Raw genomic sequence first — 22133 nt, 5'->3', positions numbered from 1 at the left:
CTTTCAGGTTGGCCACTAACATTCAGGGAGTCAGTAGCCAGAAGGTGGCATTGGCAGAGGTCACTGCTGCCTCTAGCACAGAAGCAAGTGCAGGGACAACAGGCGGAGGTCACTGTGAAACTTCACTTCTACCAAACCCGTGGGCTGTTCCCACCTCTGCCTCCACCCCTCTGGTGGAAGGCCACTCATTGGTGGGCTCTAATCCAAACCCCACAGCACAGCATTCTGGGAAATGTAGTTCCCCTGCTTCCAGCGCCTGGGAGCCTAAGGGGATCTGAAAAGGCTGGAGGTGTATGGGGGACTGATTGTCTAACAGACAATACGTTGAGGTGGGGATTTGATCACTTTAAGATCCGAAAGGCAGTAGTCACATGTGCGGAGGTGGGGCCAGCATCAGGGAGGCAGGAGGGTACAAAAGGCACCAAGGATTCACTGTGGGCAGAGAGTTCAGAGCTGCACAACTTCTGGGGGAGGGAGGGGAAGGAGAGGTTAGGCCTGAGCGCCTCCCTGTGAGGCAGATGGAGCAGCAGCAGGAGTGGGGAGATCTGAGCAGGAGGCCCAGTCTCAGGGGCGCTAAATGCAGGCTCTCCCCAGCATGGGTAGGTGGGGTAAACTCAGAGCTACAGGGCATCCTGGATCACTCAGAGGATCCCCTAAAACTGGTTCAGGGCCAAGAGAAGAGCTTGGAAGAAAGCCAGGGATTTCGTGGGAAGACGGCAGGACCACCATGGACAGGTGTAAGAGCCCAAGAGCCAATGGGATAAGAGCACAGTCTTATAGTGAGTTCAGTTCAACAAATGCCTGAAGACACCACCTGGGCTGCACAGGATCTTGATGTAGAACCATGCAAATGGCACCTGGATACAGGCTGTGCCCTCAAAGTATACTAATTAGTGAGAGAGACCGATGGTGGTGGTGGTGGTGTTGAGGAGGAAGAGGAGGATGATGGTGATGAACCCTTTTGACTGCTTAATTTACAAATCATTTTACATAGATTATCACTTTTACTCTCCAACAGGCGCTGCCATTATATACTATTATTGAGCCCTGGTGACTTACACAGTAAAGAATCTGTCTGCAGCGCCGGAGACATAAGAGACATGGGTTCAATCCCTGGGTCAGAAAGATCCCCTGGAGAGGGGAATAGCAACCCACTCTGGTATTCTTGCCTGGAACATTCCAAGGATAGAGGAGCCTGGCAGGCTACAGTCCATGGGGTCGCAAAGAGTCGGATACAGCTGAGCCACTAACACTTTCATTTCGAGCAGATAGGAACTACTTTTATTCCTAATTTACAGGCGGGGAGCCTGAGGCTTAGAGAAGTTAGTGTCTGGTTGTGGTCACACAGCTGGCAGGAGGTGGGGCCAGGCTCCCTCCCTGGGCCCCTGGCTCCATATCCTGCACTGTAACACAGACAGGACACAAATGCACAGACAGGGCTAAGCAGGGCCAGGGCGGGGCAGGAGGGCACAGTTCTGGGAGGAGATATTCATGCCAACCAGAAATGAGGGGCACTGACATGGGTAGGTGGCCTGTAAGCTAAACGGGAGGCAGTGGTCCATTTCAGGTGCACAGATGAGTGAAAAGAGCCTGCAGAGAGTAGGATTCGTGTTAGTGAGCTCTGGGGAGGAGGTTAGTCACATGGTAGGAAAAGTTAAAACGAGGTCTGAGCTCTTCAAAGTTTTTCTTGCCTGTACCCACTTTCTCACACAGTCAACATGGGCATATGAGTGCTATTTAGGTGCTGGCGGGCAAATATGCATCAGGTACTGGGAGCAGCTTGGTGGAGGTGGGGGACAGGCAGGTAAACAGACACCCCTGGTTTGGGCACACAGAAGTCTAGAACAGGTGCAGAGGACCCAACACTTCCAGGAGGAGGGCCCTGAGCACCTCAGGCAGCTGGGCGGGCTTGGGTGTTTAGGGACAGGGAGAGGCTGACAGAGAGACTAGAACGGTGAGCAGGGCCATTGATCCTGAGGGGCTTGGGATCAGCCGCAACTAGGCACAGGACGTCATTGCCAAGTTGGAGGTGCCCTTGGAGGCTTACTGGCAGATTTCTCTGGCAGGTGTGTAGGGGAGGCAAGCCACAGTCACAGAGATAAGGGAGCTGGTGACAAGACAAGGGCCTGAACCAAGGTAGGGACAGAAATTGGGGAATTTGACAATAGCAGAATGTAGAGATGACAGGATGTGGTGACAAGTGGATGCAGGGAGGGGAAGGAGGTTAGAGGAGTTACAGGTGGTGGGACATCTGCTGGTGGACAGTTCATAGGATGCGTCCTGGAGACAGAGGCTGAAACACAGAAAGAGTGTGAGACCGTCAGAGCAAGGCTCTGATCCCATCAGCAATGGCATGAAATGGGCTGAAAGTGAGTGGGGGGTGGATTGCTTCATCTGCACCATAAGGGGCATCTTCTCTAGAGCCTGGGGAGGGGTAAGGGGAGGTGGTGAGGTTCCCTCCTACTGTTCTCCCATCTCTATAACTGAAGCTTTTAATTGTGTGTAGTAGACAAAGTAGTGCTACATGGGTCAAGTTAATTAATGCCTGCACAATAATAATGATAATAAAGGCCAAGTGTGTCCATCACATCTATCCCCTGGCCCCATCCCTAGCTTCCTTGGAAGCCCAGAACAGTCCTTGCAGCCTGGATCCCCATGGTCCCCAGTCCCATCCTGCACCCCCAACCACCTCTAAGGAGCAGGTGATGATGGCAGTTCAGTGAGTACCCACACAGGCACATGTTTGTGGCAGCAGAACTGTAAAATTAGTGAATCTAGGCAGTGAGTAAACTCTTTGCTGGATAGTCCATGGCCTCCCTCTCCCTTTTCAGGACAGATTTTTTCTTTCCTTTTTTTTTTTTAAGCTCAGAAATATGCCAAGAAAATGAAATAGAATAAAGGGGAAGAGAGAGAGAGAGCAAAGTGCCTTTAATTTGAATAGCTGTTTCCCATGTGAAAAAGCGACAGTTCATTGCAAAATATTTATCTTCATTACGGTTGGTATCATTATGGATGGAGAAGCTGTACAAACTAATGGGAAAATCTCTCTAGGAGGCCTGAATCCAGATGCACCGAGTCTCCACCTTGCCTTAGACCTGCTCGGTGAGCACGGCCTTTAATTTCTGGGTACCCCCAGCTGACCCACGGGTACAGCCAGAAAGAATAGTGGTGTTGGCTGGACTGTCTGCACCGAAGTGGGATCGGTCCTTCAGGTCAGGGTGTGAGGCCTGGTAGTTGGGACTGCTTCTTGCTTGCCTGTGTGTGTTGCTGGGCCCCTGCTTAGTAAAGGAGCGTGCCAAGTAGGGAGAAGATAGGTGGATGACTGTAAGGGCGAGTATGTGTTAGAGGAATAGATGGGCCATTGACTCCATTTTAGCCATTCATTTCACCAAAAGGGTGAGTGTAGTCCGGAGAGGGACTCACACTTCTCAGCAGCAGAGCTGGCCTGGGGCTCAGCCCCTTTCTTCCCAGGAACCTCTCTGTCACTATGCTGACGAAGGTTGTAAAACAAACTAGAATGTGCTCCCGCAGCTGATTTTGCTATTCAGAATAAAAGGAGTTTACAAAAATCAGAGTGTCATTTACCATGACGAATGTTTCAGAGGCTCAGGTTAGCAGCTGTGGGAGGTGTAATTCATGTGAAAATCAAGTCTTAGGTGTTCACCGCCCCAGCCAACAGTGAAGGTACAGAGCTGGTCTTACTCCCCACCCATCCCATTTCACAGATGAGCCCACTGTGGCCCAAAGAGGCGGCAGCAGGTCTCACCCACGACCTCACAGGCAGCAAGGATTTAGGAACTGGTTCTGGAACCCTGGTGTTTGGGGTCAACTCTTAGGGTGAATTTTGCTGGCCCATGGCCACCTCTGGGGACACCTGGGCCACGTGTTGAATGTGTAGCCCTGAGCAGGCGGAGCCAGGACTCAGCTGGGTTTTCCTGTGCCCAAGTGGGTTGATTAACACAGGAGGTGCTGAGAACAGCCCTGACTTTGAGGAATCCCTCGAGGGGAGCCGAGTGCGTCTTCCCAAGCTTATTAGCTGGTCTCAGAACTTTACAGCCACACCTCATAAATTGGCACAGTGTGGCATTTGGCTGTCCGCGGGGAAGATAAGGCGGGGTGATTTAGAGCTGCCGCATGCAGGTTTCCGGTCTATGTCAGTGCACGGAGAGCTTTTGAAGGGTGGAGGCCTTTATGAGTTGTTTTCTGCTTTCACACTCCACCACCTTAAGCCCAGGTTTACTGCTCTGAGGTTGTAAAGATGCCGAGGAAGGGAGCCTGGGCCAGGCTTTGCCTGCAATTGCCTCAGATGGTACCTGCTAATCTGGACAAAGATAGCATCATGAATGTGAGATGGGAGACACTGCTCACCCTGTCTTGGGGCGTGGCCAGGGCTCCAGCATGCACACCCCTCCCAACCGCAGAAAGGAGGCATCCAGGCCCTGCCCTCCCGCCTCCTCTCCCCCAGGCGACTGGCCTCCCCTGTCACGCGTCCATCTATCCTGTGCTCTGCTGACACCTCCTTCTGACTCAGGCTCCGCTTCCCTTCCCCCAGGGAGTGCTGCGGCTTTGAAATGATGGTCTTTAATCATTTCTTAAGTGACCAGCCCAGAAATCATTTCTTAGTGCCATACACACAAATTAAATCATAAATCCACACTGGGCCTTGCCTGGGTAGGACGGAAGTATAGCCTGATTTGGAGCAGAGAGGAGACCTCTGCAGGAGACAGGAATCAGCCTGTGCCTGGAGGGAAGGCCAGCTTGGTGAAAAGGGAAACTCATCTTACGTCTGAGCGGGCACTGCTCTAACAAAATTCCACAGACTGAGGGGTCTAAGTAACACACATGTATTTCTCCCAAGTCTGGAGGTTGGGAAGTCAAAGATCAAGGTACTAGAAGATTCGGTGTCTGGAGAAGTTCCGTTTCCTGGACAGTGTGTTGTTTTCTGATTAAGTCCTCACATGCTCTTTCTTTGTTACCTGGAAGGGGGGCGATTTGGGGTAGAGAGAGAGAAACAGAGAGAGAGAGACATCATGGGGGCCCCACTCTCATGACCTAGTCTAAGCCCCATTACTTCCCAAAGGCACTGCTTCCAAATACCTATCACACTGGAGGTGGGGCCTTCAGTGTATGGATTTGTCGGGGAAACAGACAGAGTTGCTCAGTCGTGTCTGACTCTTTGTGACCCCATTGACTGAAGACCACCAGGCTCCTCTGTCCATGGGATTCTCCAGGCAAGAACACTGGAGTGGGTAGCCATTCCCTCCTCCAGGGAATCTTCCGGATGCAGGGATCGAACCTGGGTCTCCCGCATTGCAAGCATATTCTTTACCATCTGAGCCACCAGGGAAACCCTTGTCGGGGAGGGTGGGGGACAAACATTCAGCCCGTGGCACCTTCTCACTCTCTTTCTACAGAAGGGCCCTTTTGCACTTGTGCCATTCTGCTCTGGGCAAAAGACGAATGTATCCCAGAGAATGCATTCAGATGTGTTCAGGACATTAGAAAGGTTCTTATTTCAGGGTTCAGAAGTCTGGGCAGCCCCATCCAGAGCTGCAACACCCATACCCTACTAACCAGAACAAGGTTCTTTGATTAGCTCTGGGAGGTCAGAAGGAGGCGGGCAAGAAGGACTGTATGAGAGAGTGAGGCAGACACTCATCAGGAGAGTGTCAGCAGTGGGGGATGGAGATGAGTGTTCCTGAAACATCCATGATTCCAGCTTATTTCAAGACTAGTACAACATTCTGACCTGCTCCAAAACTAATTTCAGCCCATTTGGAATAGCTGATATCTCTTCCGTTGAAGACGAAGTCTTCTCAAAGGGCACCACCAAGGGACTAAACGTCCTTGACCCTTTCCCAATCACCATGCCTTTGCACACGCCGTTTTCTTTGTTTGAATGCCTTCTTTCATTTTATCTACCTAGTAAACTCCTATTCATGCTTCAAAACTGTCATCTCCAAAAGACCTGTCCTCTCTCCCAACCAATATGAGAGGGGACTGTCTCTTTTCTCCCCACTGCTATACATGTCTCTCTTTTCCCGTTAATCATGTTATTTTGTCGTTACTGTCAGCATCTTTCGTTACGCTGATGTTCCTTGAGAATGGGGACTCTGACTTACTCCGTGCTGTATATCTAGCATCCGGCTCAGGGCCTGGATCCAAGAAGTGATGTTTCTGAAGCTGTGTACTCAAGTGATTGGAGCCCCAGAGTGAAAGGTCTGCTATCTCTCCTTTGCCTCCAGTATGCTTTGTTTATGTAAGTCACTCAGCTTCTGAGTTGAGAATCTGAATTTCTTCCTCTGCAAAATGGAAGAAATAAAACTAGCGCCTTCACTATTTCAGAAGCCTACAAAGAAAGATGAATCTAAGAACGGGTTTGGTGGGGGAATGTGTTGAAACCCTTTAGCTTGAAAAAATGCATTAGAAAGTCAAGGTGTTGGTATTGCAATTATTATTTGATTCCCAAATGGTGAGAGCGCTTCCAGAAATGTGCTCTGCTTGATGAACCAATACATTCTTGGCCCCTACTGATGAATTTGGGAATCGAATACCTATCATCTTGAAATAATTGACACATCTTATAGAAGCACTTGCATTCCTCTGATGAAATTCTGGAGTCTTATTGAGAGCAAGGAGAAAGAGACGTGTTACATGGGAGCAATATTGTTTTATGGACCTTTATCTTGGTTATTAACAAATGAGTGTTACGTGTAGAAATGGTAAAGGGGGAATTCAGTAATGAAGTTTCATAGGATTATAATGACTATTAGTCTGATGATGGTGAAATCCAGATTTCAATGCATGCCGTTTCCTTGGCACTCACTGCTCTATGCCCCCAGTGCTGGTGGACAGCAGGCTGGCTACTTCTGTACCACTGTCCCATCCTGAAGTTATTCAGGCTGTGGGCATAAATGTGATAGCCTCCTTTGGCATATTTGGACTGGGGTATAATAAACAATAATAATTCTAGGTACCCATATGTCATGTCCATAGCAAACATCTTATGTTTTAGGGAGCTGGTGCCTACTAGAGGTGGGAGTAGGTAGTACCAGTGAATAATTACCACCCCGTACCTGCTGCTGGGCTGCTCATCTACTGTCCTCTGGAAAATCAGCCAGTCTTACCATTGACATTGCCTTCACTTCCTTCTGCCTATCAGAAGCCACAGGAAGGATGAATTTGCCTTTTAGAGCAGGCTTCTGCAGAATGCCCAGCAACCACATCCATACATCACATTTTTACATCTGGTCAGGAATGAAGGCAGGCGGGGACTCAGAGGGATCGGAGCCAGCATATGACATGGACCATAGATGGTTTTCCCTCCTCCCTTTTGAAGCAGGGAAAGTAGGGCAAGATGCCTTCATTGAGCAGACAAGCAATACATCTTATCCATTTCCCAAGCCTCTCATCAGAACTTAAGTGCATCTGAACATGTCATTCTCAAGTCTTATTGAAAAACCCAAATAAACTTTTTGGCCAACCCAATAACTGGGAAGGGTATCAGCTTTGAAGATATGGGTATCAAACGTATCTGGTTTTGAATTCTGCCTCTTCCACAGACTAGCTGTGAAATACCAGGCAAGTTGTTCTACCTCTCTGATCCCAAATGTCATTACCAGTGAAATGGGAATGGTACCATCCTCCTTATAAAATTTAATTGAAAGGAAATGATGTGTTAGGATTCCAGCTGTCGATGAGAAAGAAAAAATATGTAAGATAATTTTTTTAAAAGAGAGAGATTTGTTTTCTGTCATGTAAAATATATCCAGGCTGGTAGGGTACTCTGTATCCTGGTGTTAGAGACCCAGGTATATTAAACTTGTTGCTCTGACATCCTCATAGCCTGAGTTCAGCCATAATGTCTACTTTCCAGCTAACTTTCTCTCTTGACAGTCACTGCCCAGAGGTTACATATGCTTCAGTTTATATTCCCAAATCTTAGCAATTCAAGCCAAGGCCTATGGGTTATTAAACCTTGATGGGAATGTTCCATGGAGTGGGACAAATGTTGAATTTTTAAAAGTGTAACATCAGCACACTACTTATAGTACTAGGTGCTCAGTCATGTCCTCATGGACTGTAGCCTGCCAGGCTCCTCTCTCCACGGGATTTTCCAGGCAAGAATAGTGGAATGGGTGCCCATTTCCTCCTTCAGGGGATCTTCCCGAGCCAGGAATTGAACCCATGCATCTCCGATGTCACCACTGAGCCATCTGGGAAGCTCATAGTACTTATACTGAACAACAATAATTTTATTAAAGAATATATTAACAGCTACTTTTATTTTATTTTTTTTTTTAGTCTTTTGGACTCTGTGGGAGAAGGTGAGGGTAGGATGATTTGAGAGAATAGCATTGAAACAGCTACTTTTAGCTGAGTAGTTATCATATGCTAGGTACAGCACCAAACATTTTATATTCATTATCTCATTTAATGATCAAAACAAATCTATGAGATAGGGCCAATTAATTCCATTTTTACAGATGAAGAAACCAAGGCTCAAAAAAAAAAATGATAGAACTTGTTTCCTATGACTTTGGAGTAGTAGCGTCTATAACTTAGAAGCTGGTACCCCTTCCCCAGGAAGTCACATTGCCATAAATTATATTTAACACGATGCACACTGGTTTTTATTGGTTGCAAGGAAATTTACCTGATTTTAAAACATTCCAAATGAGCTCTCAAGTCTCTGGAGTCAGATAGCCTATGTTCAGTGCCTGTCTCCATCACTGACTTTGGGCGTTGGACAAGCTGCTGACTGTGTTGACCCTCAGTTTCCTGATGGGAAAAATGGGAATAATTGTAGCTTATGTCTTTTAGGAATGTTATGAGTATGAAATGAAGTCATGCTGAGCACCTGAGTACCTGGCCCTTGATAAATGTGCTGTTTAAATGCTGATTGTTGTTATTATTAGTTATGTTATTTTTATTGACACAACTTTGTAACCAGTTTTAGCCAATGGAGGTCAGTTTGACACCCACAAACCTTGCCTTAGAAGGTTGCATAGGGTGGGAGGAGAGCACTCAGCATCAGCCCCCGACTGTGCTCTGCAGGAAAGGCTGGTCTCTCGTTCAATATGAGACCTCTGCTGCAGGGAGAGGGTAGCAAGGAAGAGCAGGTGCCCTCCTCTGCAGTGGAGGGTTCAGGTGGTGGTCTCCTGTCCCGCTAGGCTCCTATGAACCCGTCAGCCCAGGACTTGTTTCCTTTGGGAATATCCTCTCACAGGCTGTTCAGGAGGACTTGCCCATCTCTCCCCACTGCTACCTCACGGTCCTCCCTGGGCATCTGCACCTGTTGCTCCTTCCCAAGCCCTCCCTCACATGGTGCCTTCAGAAGGACGGCTCTTTTGGTCTGCCCTAGGTGGGCATTGAGAGATAAGTGCTAAGTGCCACCCACACACCTCTGAGCTTTACTGCAAGCTTCCCCCTTAGTCATGTTTAATTAACAGACCTGAAGGTAACTGGTGATGCTCCTGTATCATTACATCCAGGAACTGCATGCAGATAGGGAGGATGCAGAGCATGCTGGAAATGACTTCTCAACACCTGGGAATAAATGGTCACCAGAGAGCATACAGCTCTTCACCCCTTTTCTGCCCTTCCTCAGCAGGAGCCCTGTTTCAGCTGCTCTGAGTTACAGCAGCTGCTGGGCCATTCACACAGCCTCCAGGGGTCCAGCGCCTCTGATGGCTGTGCTCAGCTGCACAGAAGGAGGGTGTCCTCCCTGTTCCAGAATCTGCGAGCCCTGTTTCCCTGTTCATATTTGGTGAGGTTCTCAAGCGAAAGTCATGGGTCAGACCAAAATATTCTGCCAACTTTGTCTGCCTTCAGCCTTTTGGATAAATGTCATGTTCAATCCTACTTGGAGAATCTTTTGGGATGCATATAACCTTATTATTTCAATACTGATTATTACTCACAGCTCTTTCCCTTTTTGTTAGAGTTGACTCCCAGACTTGCAGAGTGGTGCACCCACTGTCACCGCAGTTAGGAGCTGAGACCAGTCCCCCACACCCTCTTGACAAGGGCAGGGCAGAGCCGATCAGACCCTACTGATTCCTCTGTGACCTTGGACAGGCCCCTTTCCTCTGACAATCTGCAGGAGGCCCCTGCCCCAGTCTTTATGCCACCAGGCTAGGCCAGGGCAGCGTGCGAAAAGGATTCATTCATGTCCTTTATCTGTCAACACGGCTCCGGTAATCCAGCTTGAGAATTTCAGCCTCCAATGCTTTTGTTCTGTCATTACCAAAAAATAAAAATAAAAATCATTTCTTTTGCTCACTTGTCCCACTTAAATGGTGTGTAATAGTGTTATAGATTGATGGTGTTTATGACTTTGTGACCAGGGGAGAAGCTGGAAGTTCCACTGTGCCCATTTCTACTCCTGCATTTCTGTAAAGGTCACAGCAAAATTATTTTATCAAGTACACTGCAGAAGGAGAAAATCTTAATCTTATATTATACATATGCAGCACTTGACCTTCTCGTGAGATGCGGCACCTCTTAGCTACACTTACTTAAACATAATGCAACTCTTCCCTGGATGCACACAGAGAGAATAATTAGGTTCCCTGGCATCCCAGCTGGAGAGGAGGCTGTGCAGTGGGGCTGACCTCAAAGACAAAAGGGAGAAGGAGTCGAGGCAGGCGGAGACAGGGATGGGGTAAGCTCCCCCAGGGCTGCAGCGGGCTTATCCTGATGAGGCTGGTGGAGCAGACTCAGGCTTGTTCTGGTTCCCTGAGGCTTGTTCTGGTGCATCTCTGACCAAGTTATCCCTTGCCTTCTCCTGGCCTTAGTTTCTCCATCATAGATCTAGGATGGGCCAACTCTGATCCGTGGGTACCAGCTGCCCGGGGCAGGGGTGGGGTGGGGGGCATTGTGTTAAAGATTCTGAGCTCTGATCTGGGTTGACTGGGAATGAGTGCCATGATTGATTAGTGATGTCTGCCATGGACAATATGGGAGGTGGTGATGATAGCTATACTGGCTGACCCTCTTCTAGGGTGTTTCTAAGGTCTTTTTCCACCCTGACTGCATGTGATTTGTGGACTCAACAAAACCCCGGAACGAGGAAGCTTGGAAAAGGAGAAACAATAACCTTCCCTAAGAGACGAGTGCTATTTACCTTGTCAGATTTTGGAGAGGAAATGCAATTTGTGTGATGCATCCAAACATGTTTTTTTTTTTTTTTTTTCTTTTCCTACATTGTCACCGAGAAACAGAGAGAGCAGGGGACAGCAGTGTTGTTTCTGGGTGTGATGACTCACCAGGCCTGGCTGGCTGTGTGCGTGCAGGTAGCCAGCCCTGCCCCAGCCACAGGAAGAGGAGGGTGGCTTCTCGTCATTGTCCAGCCTTGAGAAATGCAGTAAGAAGTCACCTTCATTTATCTTAAACACTTGATCATAAATTATTTTTTTAAGGGAATCCATCAAGTTCTGTGTTGGTGAATACTTAAAAATAAGGCTTTTCTCAAAGGGTAAAATAAACACTTCAGTTAGAAAATGTGGGAAGCCACCTGACTGCAAGCATATGTCCCCGTTGCCTGCTGCCCAGAGAAACCAGATTGACAGTGCTTTCAGAGCATTGGCAGGCAGGCTCTGACGTGGGTGGGAACAGGGCCTAGAGACGGGGCATCTGGGGATTCCCTGCCCACCCCATCCCCTGACACAGCAGTGGGAGCCGAGGCCTGGCAGTCCTGTGGCCCAGAGTGTCCGATCAGGAGAGGCCCATTGGAAGGTCTGAAGTGATCTGACCCTCATTTCTGCTTTGTCGAGTTCCAGGGACCCTGAGGAGCATCTTGGGTGGTGGGGTGGGAAATGGGGAGGCCATATTCCCTTAAAGGAATCTGTCCTGCTGCTGGCAGCATGCTTCTGCTCTCTGCTCAAGGACAGACCCCTCCTTCCCCTGATGTACCCCCAGCATGTGCTCACCTACCTCCTTCACCACCTGGCTGTGACATTAGCTTTTCTCCAGGAGGCCTTGCTCTGTCCCTGGAGCCCCACATCTGAAGTATTCCATCTTCACTGGCCATCTGCTACCTATGGATCGAGGACTCCTCCAGGCCCCCTTCTACATCTGATTCCCTGCATGTCTGCCCTAACTCCTCAACAACAGCCCTCTCCTCTCCCAGTGTAAAGAAAGTGACTGTCTTAGATCTAACTCAGGGCACACAGGAAGTACCCCTCAAATGAGTCAAACTTATAAAAGGGAAAGGGCTCTGTCAGGCTAAAGCTTAAGCAGCAGTTCCATGGGGCCCCCAGTAGCTACTGGCTGTCAGGTGGCCTGTTGGGAAGGCACTCAGGTAGCGCCGCAACCTTCAGGGTCCAGTGACATGGAGTAGCTGGGGGCTGGGTCTCCAGCTAGAGGCCTCCCTCCCTCCCTGTCCAAGGTCCTGAAAGATTCCTGAGTGAAGGATCCTCCTCAGGGTGAGGGCCCTGTTTGCTGGCTGGTGGTGGGGAGCAGACCCAGCCAGCTCCAGGAGGAGTCCCCACCCCACTTCCCCATTCTTCCCTTTCCTAATGTCACTCTCAACCCCCTCAAAGTCATAGGCAAAGTGAACTCAATGCCAGGGTATAGGGTTTTTAAAAGAGAACTCCAGGAAGAGGAAAATGCCTGGCCCAAGTAGATGAAGTATGGAGGGCAGGCTTTCTGGCACTGGTAGGAAAGTAGGGGTACAAGCCATCAACAGGTCACTTAGCCCAGTGCCTGACATCCAGTGGGGACTCCGTGCATACTGTTGATGAATGAGGGAGGCCCAGTTAATCGCCAGCTCCTCCTCTTCTAATGACTTTTGACTCTGTTCCCACTACCCCAGTGATTATCATTCTTTCTGGGCTTTTGAGACTCTCTTTAGCTGTCCCCACTCCTCTGACCCATTCTCTTCCCAGCAGCCGGTGTGATCTTTCAGACACAAAAAATCTGATTGTGTTTTTTCCCCAGTGTTAAACTCAGCAGTGGCCCATGACCTAAGGATCAAATCTAGGAGCTGACATGAAACTCAGCCTCCTTATCAACTGACCCCTGCCCGCTCCACATACAACAATTGGTCATAGAAACACTGCTCACAATTTACAGACTGACTCATGTTTTTTTCCTCCAGGGCCTTTGCACATGCTGCTTTCTCCACATGGAGGGTGTTCTGTCTCCCCTCACTAACCCACTTTACCTCTGCAACCTATTCAGCTTCTATTAATTCTTTATGTCTTTACTTAGGTGTCAGTTGTCTGAGACCCTCCAAGCCTCAGTTAGTGCCTGATCTGGCTTCCAAAACTGATTCTCTCTGTTGGAATTTCCAGTTTAGAGTCTCAGAGGTTAAAGCGTCTGCCTGCAATGCGGGAGACCTGGGTTCGATCCCTGGGTCAGGAAGACCCCCTGCAGAAGGAAATGGCAACCCACTCCAGTATTCTTCCCTGGAGAATCCCATGGACGGAGGAGCCTGGTGGGCTACAGGCCATGGGGTTGCAAAGAGTCGGACACAACTGAGCAACTTCACTTCATTTCCTCCACTAGGAAGTCAGCTTCATGGCAGAGGGCTCTTTGTGTGTTTCATCCACTGGTAGATCTCAGTGCCTGGCATGGCTCCAAGATTATATTAAGTGGCCAATTTAAATACTTTAAAATGAATGACAGTTGAAAACATTCAGTCTGGCTCCTTGTAGAAAACACCTAGCCGCTATTTATTGAGGCGATGCTACATTCCAGTATGTTTGCATATACTATACTGATCATCACAAAACTGTAAGAAGGAAGTTACTCTAGTGTCCCTGTATACAGGGTTGGGGGCTGAGGTCGAGGGTTAAGTAACTTGCATAAGATCACATAACCAGGGAGTGGCCGTTTTCACAGATCCCAAGGTCAGAATGTTTCTACTTTACCTGGAGATCCTAAAGCAGCAGTTCTCAAACTAGAGCTGTGTCAGAATCCCCTGGAGGGCTTTGGAACACTCAGATCACTGGGCCCCACCCCAGCATTTCTGGTTCAGTAGATTTGGAGTGGGGTCTTGGATTCTGAATTTCCACAAGTTCCCAGGTCCTGCTGCTGGTGGTTCTGGTCTAGAGACCACAGGTTGAGAATCACTGGCCTAGATCATAGAAAACCCCTAGGTTTGCTTCACACTATCCCACCACCTAAACACTGACTTGGGCCAGGACTGCAGAATGCAGCCCTGAATTCCCTGCTGAGAGGCTCTGATCCCCAGTGCAGTCTCCCTCCCCAAACCTGGTCTTGGCTGTGCTGTGCCCGGCTGTTCCCTAGGGATAGGCGCCATCAGGGACAAGGATCTAAGTGCCTGCCCCTCCCCCTTGGGACACTGCTCTTCTGTTTGTCATCCTTCAGTTCTGACCAGTGATCTCCCCATTTCACCAAGGCTAAGTGCCCCTGACCCTGACCCTGCATCTTTAACAACTTCCCTGCTGATTGATGTGTTCTAGGCTTGCTGCTGCTACTGCCTGAGCAGCTTAATAGCACTGGAAGTTACAGTCTCGTCTATGTCATGGTGCCTGCAGCGTTCATCAATTTCAGCAAGTGTCACTAAGAGTGATGCGACTGTATGACACAGCTAAGTGTTCCCTCTGCACAGGCTGTTACTGCTGGCACTGGGCCCATGAAGGCAGGGACTGGAGATCCATTTGGCCCCATGTATACAGTCAGACACACCTGAGTACTCCAGCCCACTTCCTGCTGTGGCCCCATGAATGCTGTGTGTGCCGGGCAGCCTCTACTGCCAGGTCGCCTCTCCTTCCAAGTTCCCCAGACAAGTGCTGTTCTTGTTCTCTCCGAGGCTTGGGGCACTCTTTTCCCTTTGCCTCACCCTCCCATTTCTGCGTCAGCTTTTGCCTATCCTTCAAGGCCTGCGCGTGTGCCACCACCTCCAGGCAGCCAATGCATGTGTCTATGTGGAAGGCCTGTGCTCAGTACCAGGGAGAAGAAAATGCAGAGAGGGCAACACCTAGCATCAACCTTCAGAGACCTTTCCATCTAGTACAGTAGTTGGATAATCCACTGGGTGGATGCCTGGAGACCACTTCTCTGCTATTGGTTTTCTCAATACATTGCCCTCACTATAAGGGAAAGTGGGGGTTTCACAAGGCCTGGGTCCCACTGGGATGTCCTGAGATTGTTCAGGGAGACCCATGTCTGGGAAACACACAGACTGCTGATGACATAGACAGGGAACCCCAGCACACCTCCTTCAACGGAGCTTCATGCCTGGAGGCCTGAAGTCAAGAGTCAAGAACCCCTGGGGTCAGCCTCTGTAAAGTGAAGACGAGGGAGGCATTGGGTCGCCGGCATGAATGTACAAACAGGGCTCACCTGAGGCCACAAAACCTCAGAGGGGAGCCTTGCAGAGCTGTGCACATGCCCTGCATAAAGGGCTTGACGCCGCCCCTTGTCGGAGAAGGCAATGGCAACCCACTCTAGTACTCTTGCCTGGAAAATCCCATGGACAGAGGAGCCTGGTGGGCTGCAACTCATGGGATCGCTAAGAGTCGGGCACGACTGAGCGACTTCACTTTCACTTTTCACTTTCATGCATTGGAGAAGGACATGGCAACCCACTCTGGTGTTCTTACCGGGAGAATCCCAGGGATGGGGGAGCCTGGTGGGCTGCCGTCTATGGGGTCGCACAGTGTCGGACACGACTGAAACGACTTAGCAGCAGCAGCAGGAGAAGCAGCAGCAGCAGCCGCAGCCGCCCCCTGTCCCGCCCACCACGCTCATCCTGGAGGCTGCGGAGGTGTGTCTCAGCCACTGCCCACCCCAGCAGGCTCCTCAAGAGCACCGGCAGAGTTTGGAGACAAAAGAGGAGGTTGAGAGGCAGTGAGCTCAGGGCTGTGAACCTCTTTCTTCCTCACCAGGAGCACGAGCCTCGCCCCTCTCACTGTCACCCGAGAGGCAGGCACACCTCCCCAGCCAGCTGCTGAGCTGCACCTGCCTTGAGAAAAAGGCACCCGGTTCTTAAACAGGGGATGAATATTCATTGGCATGAACCTTTGCAAACTCATTTGGGGGAAAAAAATTAGATCAGGAGAAGTAATCAGATTATTAAAAAGAAAAACCAAGGACAGAAGGCGGCGGTGGAGGGAAGCATCGCATTTAAAATGCACGGAGAGATTTCCTTTCTGCAGAGAAGCTGTGACCCCCTGGACCATGCACCGGGAATAGTTAAGCTCTCCCACATTCCTGCTGCATAAAAATGTTTCATGAGGCCTCAGTAGAGGGGGAGGGGCAGAGGCAATGTGCACCCTCCAAGTACAAAAATTATAAAATAATGTTATGAGGTTTTCATTTTATCTCTCTTGGATATCAAGAAAAATTGTGAGAGCTAAAGAGGCTCTGGTGAGTGCTGAGTGACAGGTTAAAGGGCTCCAATAAAGATTAGATGGTCCACTATCTCCTGAGGAAATTGCATAAAAGTGGTTATTCCCTCTTGCTTCTATTAATTTCCTCTTCCTGGCTGCTTGGAAATGCTTCATAACCTGATGCTGCAGATGGGGACGAGAGGCGCTTTCCATTATCTCAATCACTGCACTGTTTATGAGACACTTAATCTGTTTCTTTATAAAGTAATAGTACTGTTGGTGATGGATTTAGTGTCATGGGGAGGCTGCGTGCAGGGAGGGGGGGGAGGGGGTTCTCAAGAGCATTGTAAGCTCTAGATGATTCCTTACATCTGAGGCTCTGAGAAGTTGGGTGGGTGTTTCAAGGTGCCCTTCTGGATACCAGCTAGAGGTCACATGTACCAGTCCCTTGTTGCTTGAAGTGGGAGGGAAATGCTGCGTATTTTGCTTGGGGGATAGAAAATACACACATGCTTAGGGACCTGGTACTCATGTCTTGTCTGTTGCTCTCTGCCAGAGTCAGGGGCGGGGAAAGATGTGTGTGCGTGGCAGGGGAGGGGGTGCCACCTAAAAGCTGCATTTACCTGTCTGAACCGTGATCCTCTGCAATGGAGTCAATGGAAGTCACCCCCACCCTTTTCTTAAGGAAACAAAGCAATCTGGGCTGTGCTAGTATCAAAATGTACAGCCCTCCAAGTCACAGGTGTCCCTCGGACAGAGGTCTTGTGGGAATACACAGCAAGGCCCTGCGGCTCTTCCTTTCCCACGCACCTCCCAGAATAGTGATGAAATGCTCCCGGTGGAGATGGGCCTGGGTACTCTGACCTAATTTTCCTTCCTACCTCTCCTGTTCTTCCACCCCTTCCCTTCGAGTTTTGTCTTAGCCTCTCTTGAATTTCACCCCTTAGTCGCCACTGGAAAATGCTTCTTCTGGTCCTCATGTCATAGTGGGGGATCCTCCAAGTCAGGCACTTCCTGTCTGACCGGTCCCCCCACCCCTAAGCTAAGAACACACACACCAGCGTTCCATTGTCTGCCTCCTCTCTCACCCCACAAGGAAGGGCACTTCCCAGAGCCTGTCCCCTACCCTCTGGGCTCTGCTTGCCTAGATCGTCTATAAAATTAGTTGAATGATTTATTTATTTATTTTTTCTCCAAATTTTTAAAAGGGCTTTATGTATAATAAAAAATAAAAAAAGAAAAAAGAAAATTTAAATTAAAAAAAATTAGTTGAATGAGAAGTTCTTGACTATAGTAATAGTGCTGACCTCAATTTTAATCAAGAGAAAGGCAACCCCTGAGTTTTGAAATGATATTAAAGCAAGTAACTGTGTTATCAACTTCAAAATTGCTTGACAATTTTGGATATGTGCTTGATTAGGTGATCACAGCATTTAATTATTATTTTTTTGAGCCTTCAGGCAGGTGTGTGTGGCTGCCAGAGCCCTTACCATTCTCTACTGTGTTACTCCAAACTGCTTTATATACTCAGGTGACTTCTCTGGGCTGAGGCCATTGCTTTTGCTTCTCTTGGTCTAAATTTTTTTTGTTAGTCTCTAAAAGCAGCTCCATGTATCACCTCTAATTAAAGCTGCTTTTCCTCAAGGGGTAGCACAAATTTCTTATTTATTTTTCTATGTTAAATTTCTAGTAACGTAACAGTCTTATTAACTTCCATTTCTTTTCAGTGATGTCTGATACAAGATGAGTTAAAAAAGGCTCTGTGGACTAGTCTGGCATGCTAAGCATTATTTAAAGCATTAATTCTATGAGAAAATATAGCCCAATTATGCTGACAAGTTAGTCTAAATGTTCAATAAGTGAACCTAGGAATATGGCTTCTTTATAAATTAGGGAATGCCTAGACATAGATTTTAAAACAATATTAACTTATGAAATCTGAATGTTAATGAGATTCATCTATTTTGTGATTACCAATAAGAAATATGTTACAGATATAATGATTCCCCCATTATACAAAGCAGAAATAATTTGTGCAGAAACACATTTTTCCTTTTGGTCCCAGGATTGATTTGCCCACTTTGGGACTCTAAGCTTATGAATCTTAAAAGAAAACTTATTTTTAAAAGGAACTGGAAAAATGAGGGTAAAGAATTAGCACTGTTACCTCTTACTGAGCCTAGGTAAATTTTCATATTTGAGTTTAATAAATTCTAATGACCTGTGGGAGTTTTTGTGAGAAGTGTTAAATTCTTTTTTTATAAATTCTTTGTACAGATAAGCAAGATGAGGATGACATAACTTGCTAGTGGTCACCCGGGTAGTATCCAGCTGAGCCAGGAATCAGACCCAGGACTGTTGCTAATTGGGGATGGAGTCTTGCCCCCTCCCAAGGCCTTTCACCCCAGCCCTTCTCTGAACTTCTCTCTTTTGAAGTTCAGCTTGGCCCCTTCTCTGTCATTGCCCCACACTGTGGAATCACCTCGTTCTGGAGTCACCTCATTCTGGTTCTGCCTTCCTTCAGCAGAGATCTCAGAGGCAGACACTTTCTAACTCCCTTGCTACTCATGGACATCAGGATGACTGTTTATGCTGTTAATGTATTAAATGTAAAGAAAGGAGGCTTTTAAATGCTCGAAAGAAAGTGAAAACACCTTGTTTCTCTTGGACTGATACATTAAGAAAATTACATGTGGCAGGGCTCCAGTGAATGCATGAGTCACCATGTTCCCCTCCCCCACTTTCCAGGCAAAGAGCTTCTGCTGTGTTTGGGCAGCACAGGCCTGGGATTTACATGTTCTCCCCCTCCAGAACTGAAGGAGGCAGCAATGCTGGGTGATCCGCGGTAGAAAAGGCCAAGTGCTTCTCACGGGTGAGAAGGACGAGAAATGGAAAGAAGAAAGGGAGGGGGAGGAAAGAGAAGGAGAGACTTTACTGTGTGGGTCTGAAAGGATAAATCTGCAAGTCAAATTCTAGGACACTTTGGGTGTACTGTTCAGTTTTCCTTTGGTGTTTTATTTATTAAGCCTTTAGTAGAGATTTAAGTTTTTTTGCTTTTTGCTTTCTACCCAGAAGTTTCTTTTGAATGTGCTGAGACGTGTAGTGAGTGGCCCATTTTTACATGAGTTACAACAGAAATCTTTAAGATAAGGTTACTGAAGCATCTAGAGAGTGTTACCCCAGTGTGTTCCATGGAACTTGAATCCCAGGAGATGTACTTCAAAATAGGGGTTCTTGGTGAGAAATACAGCATTCTATATCCCATTTTTGGAAGTTCTGAAAAATTCTTATTAAAAAATGAAATGACCTTTTTAAATCCACAGATGCAAAATGTCTGACCGCAGACCCCTTTTGTGAGTAGCTGGTGTTAACAACCCAAAGGACATGGACTCCTTGGAACATGCTTGAGTTATGCCATTTCAGAACATTCCATGACAAAAATGTCCTCCCATTCAAGATGAGCTCCTGCCCCAGGCACTTCCAGAGTGACCAAAACCCTTTAGCTCACTTCAAATGAGAGGGTGAGAAAACTTACCCAGCAAAGGAAACAGTTCTTTCTTGTCTTGGTAGAAGAGATATGGATATTTTCCGAATAGTTTATATGTATATCATCGCTATTACTTCTCCCACTGTGTGATTCTAGGCAACTTTTTTTAACCTTTCAGTGTTCCAATTTCCTTATTAACAAAATGGAGCTAATAATAGCTATCCCGTAGAGGAATGCATGTAAGCACTTAACAAGAATGTTAACAGATGGTGGCTACTGCTACTGTTAAAAAATACTCTGCACTTTCCAGGAGGACAGTCTATTTGGGAAGATGAGCTTTGTATAAGCAGAAACCTTAGTAGTGGCACTTCTACTGTGGCAGTGTTCACATGTGTGCACGCTAAGTCGCTTCAGTTGTGTCTGACTCTGCAAGGCTATGGACTGTAGCCTGCCAGGCTCCTCCATCCATGGGATTCTCCAGACAAGAATACTGAAGTGGGTTGCCATTTCCTTCTTCAGGGGATCTTCCTGACCCAGGGATTGAACACACATCTTTTATGTCTCCCGCATTGGCAAGCAAGTTCTTTAGCGTTAGTGCCACCTGGGAAGTCCCTGGAAATGATCACACAGTATTGTGGTTGTATGACTGCATTGGATCAAGAACTCCTTGAGGGCAGGTTCTGTTCTCAAAATTCCCTGGGTCAAGTTCTTAGCAGGATCATATTAAATGTCTGTTGAATGAGCTGGTGAAGTATGTAAGAAAGCCAGTTGACTATGAAATTAGTTTTGCCTGGTCTCAAAGGAAGGATAAGCCAGAGCAGGTTTCTTGGGGACCAGAAGAGTCAGGAGCTGGGATAGTGAGAAAGGGCCTGAGGGAGGAAGACAGGCAGGGCCAATTTTCTGAGGAATCAGCAAGGCAGGAACCAGATGTCTGGAGTCAAAGGTCTCTGGAGATGAGGCATGGTAAAAGCTTGAGGAATGGCCTAGAGCCAGGTTTTAGGGGCATGGCTCTTCACAGGCTGACCTATGGAGAAAAAAGAATAAGTGCCTTATATCTGTGGACAGCTCTAGTGGGCACTGGGTTGTACGAGGCATTCCCAAACTTCCCCACTGACATGTACATGATAGATGATACCAAGTGCATGACACATTCCCTGGTGCACTGCCTGTAAAGCCATCCTTCTTTGCCCCACCCCCACCTCCAAGCATTTCAAAATGCAATTAAGGGAGAATGATATTGTTAAGCCAGTAACCTTGAAATCACTTTAATTTCTTCTTAAAGAATCAGTCATGAATTTCAGCCCTTTACCATCATTCATAATAAGTGTTAACACAGCTCACAGTGTCCCTCATGTGTGTTGCAATGTGACATTTAAGAACCATAGGTCCAGCCCATTGTCAACCAGGGCATCGTTCCATCTGAGTACCGGTGAAAATCCTTCACTGAGTGGATCAGGGTAAGGCCCCTAACTGTTAACCAGGTGGAAGAGGGAGGGAATAACCATTTATAAAGCACTTATGCCTCAGACACTGAGCTATACATTAGATTCATTTTCTCAATTAAATCTCTCGACACACCTGAAAGGGAAGAATCATTATTCATATTGTTCAAGTGAGAGAGGCCATTGGTATTGGGAAAATATATTTCACTAAGGATGTTTGAAGACTCGGAAGTTTTAAGTAGGGGTTTCCTCTATCTGAAATGCTCACTTTGAGCAATGGGGTATCTCACTGTCCTTTTTAAGGGGACAGAATGGTTCATTTTCCAGTTCCGGGGAAAGGCCTCTGTGGCCCCTCTTCCATTAATTCTAAGACAGCATCTTTATTTTCCAGCTTGCCCTGCAGGGATGTTCAAGGCCAGCCAGGAAGCTGAGGTCTGCTCTCACTGCCCTTCCAACAGCCGATCCCCTTCAGAGGCATCTCCCATCTGCACCTGCAGGACCGGCTACTACCGAGCGGATTTTGACCCCCCAGAAGTGGCATGCACTAGTAAGTGTATAGTAGGGGCTCTGGGCTGGGGAGTTTGATTGTCTGATAGTGCAAGTGGTGGGCCTGGGGCAGGGAAGACTTAAGACACCATTCTCCAATTGCAAGGTACAAAGCAGAAATGCTGGCTGTGGTGCTGAAATGAACAGCTCCTTGCTGGGCAAACAGGGTCCCTCTATCAGTATTAGTTAAGATAGGTTCTTTCTTGGTCCTCTCCTCCCAGATGAGAGGGCCTTCCTCCTACTCAAGCAAGACAATTTCTGTCCACCAGATGGTTAAAAATGTCAAATGGAGAGTTCTTTGAGTGCAAAATCAAGGTGCACCAAGATGCTGGAACAATTCCTGGTAACTTTTCC

At 47.8% G+C, this 22133-nt stretch overlaps 1 protein-coding gene across 1 annotated transcript in view; it reads left to right on the top strand.

Annotated features, from left to right (window-relative positions):
• EPHB1 (EPH receptor B1) overlaps positions 1-22133 on the top strand; it is a 465091-nt gene that overhangs the window by 287647 nt on the left and 155311 nt on the right. Inside the window, exon 4 of the mRNA XM_027545449.1 lies at positions 21625-21780. Coding sequence (XP_027401250.1) covers positions 21625-21780 — 156 coding nt within the window. The remainder of the gene's footprint in view (positions 1-21624; positions 21781-22133) is intronic.

Source organism: Bos indicus x Bos taurus, chromosome 1, assembly GCF_003369695.1.
Source record: "Bos indicus x Bos taurus breed Angus x Brahman F1 hybrid chromosome 1, Bos_hybrid_MaternalHap_v2.0, whole genome shotgun sequence".
NCBI lineage: Eukaryota > Metazoa > Chordata > Mammalia > Artiodactyla > Bovidae > Bos > Bos indicus x Bos taurus.
Note: the sequence above shows the minus strand (reverse complement) of the source record. Positions and strands in the feature narration are given on the sequence as shown.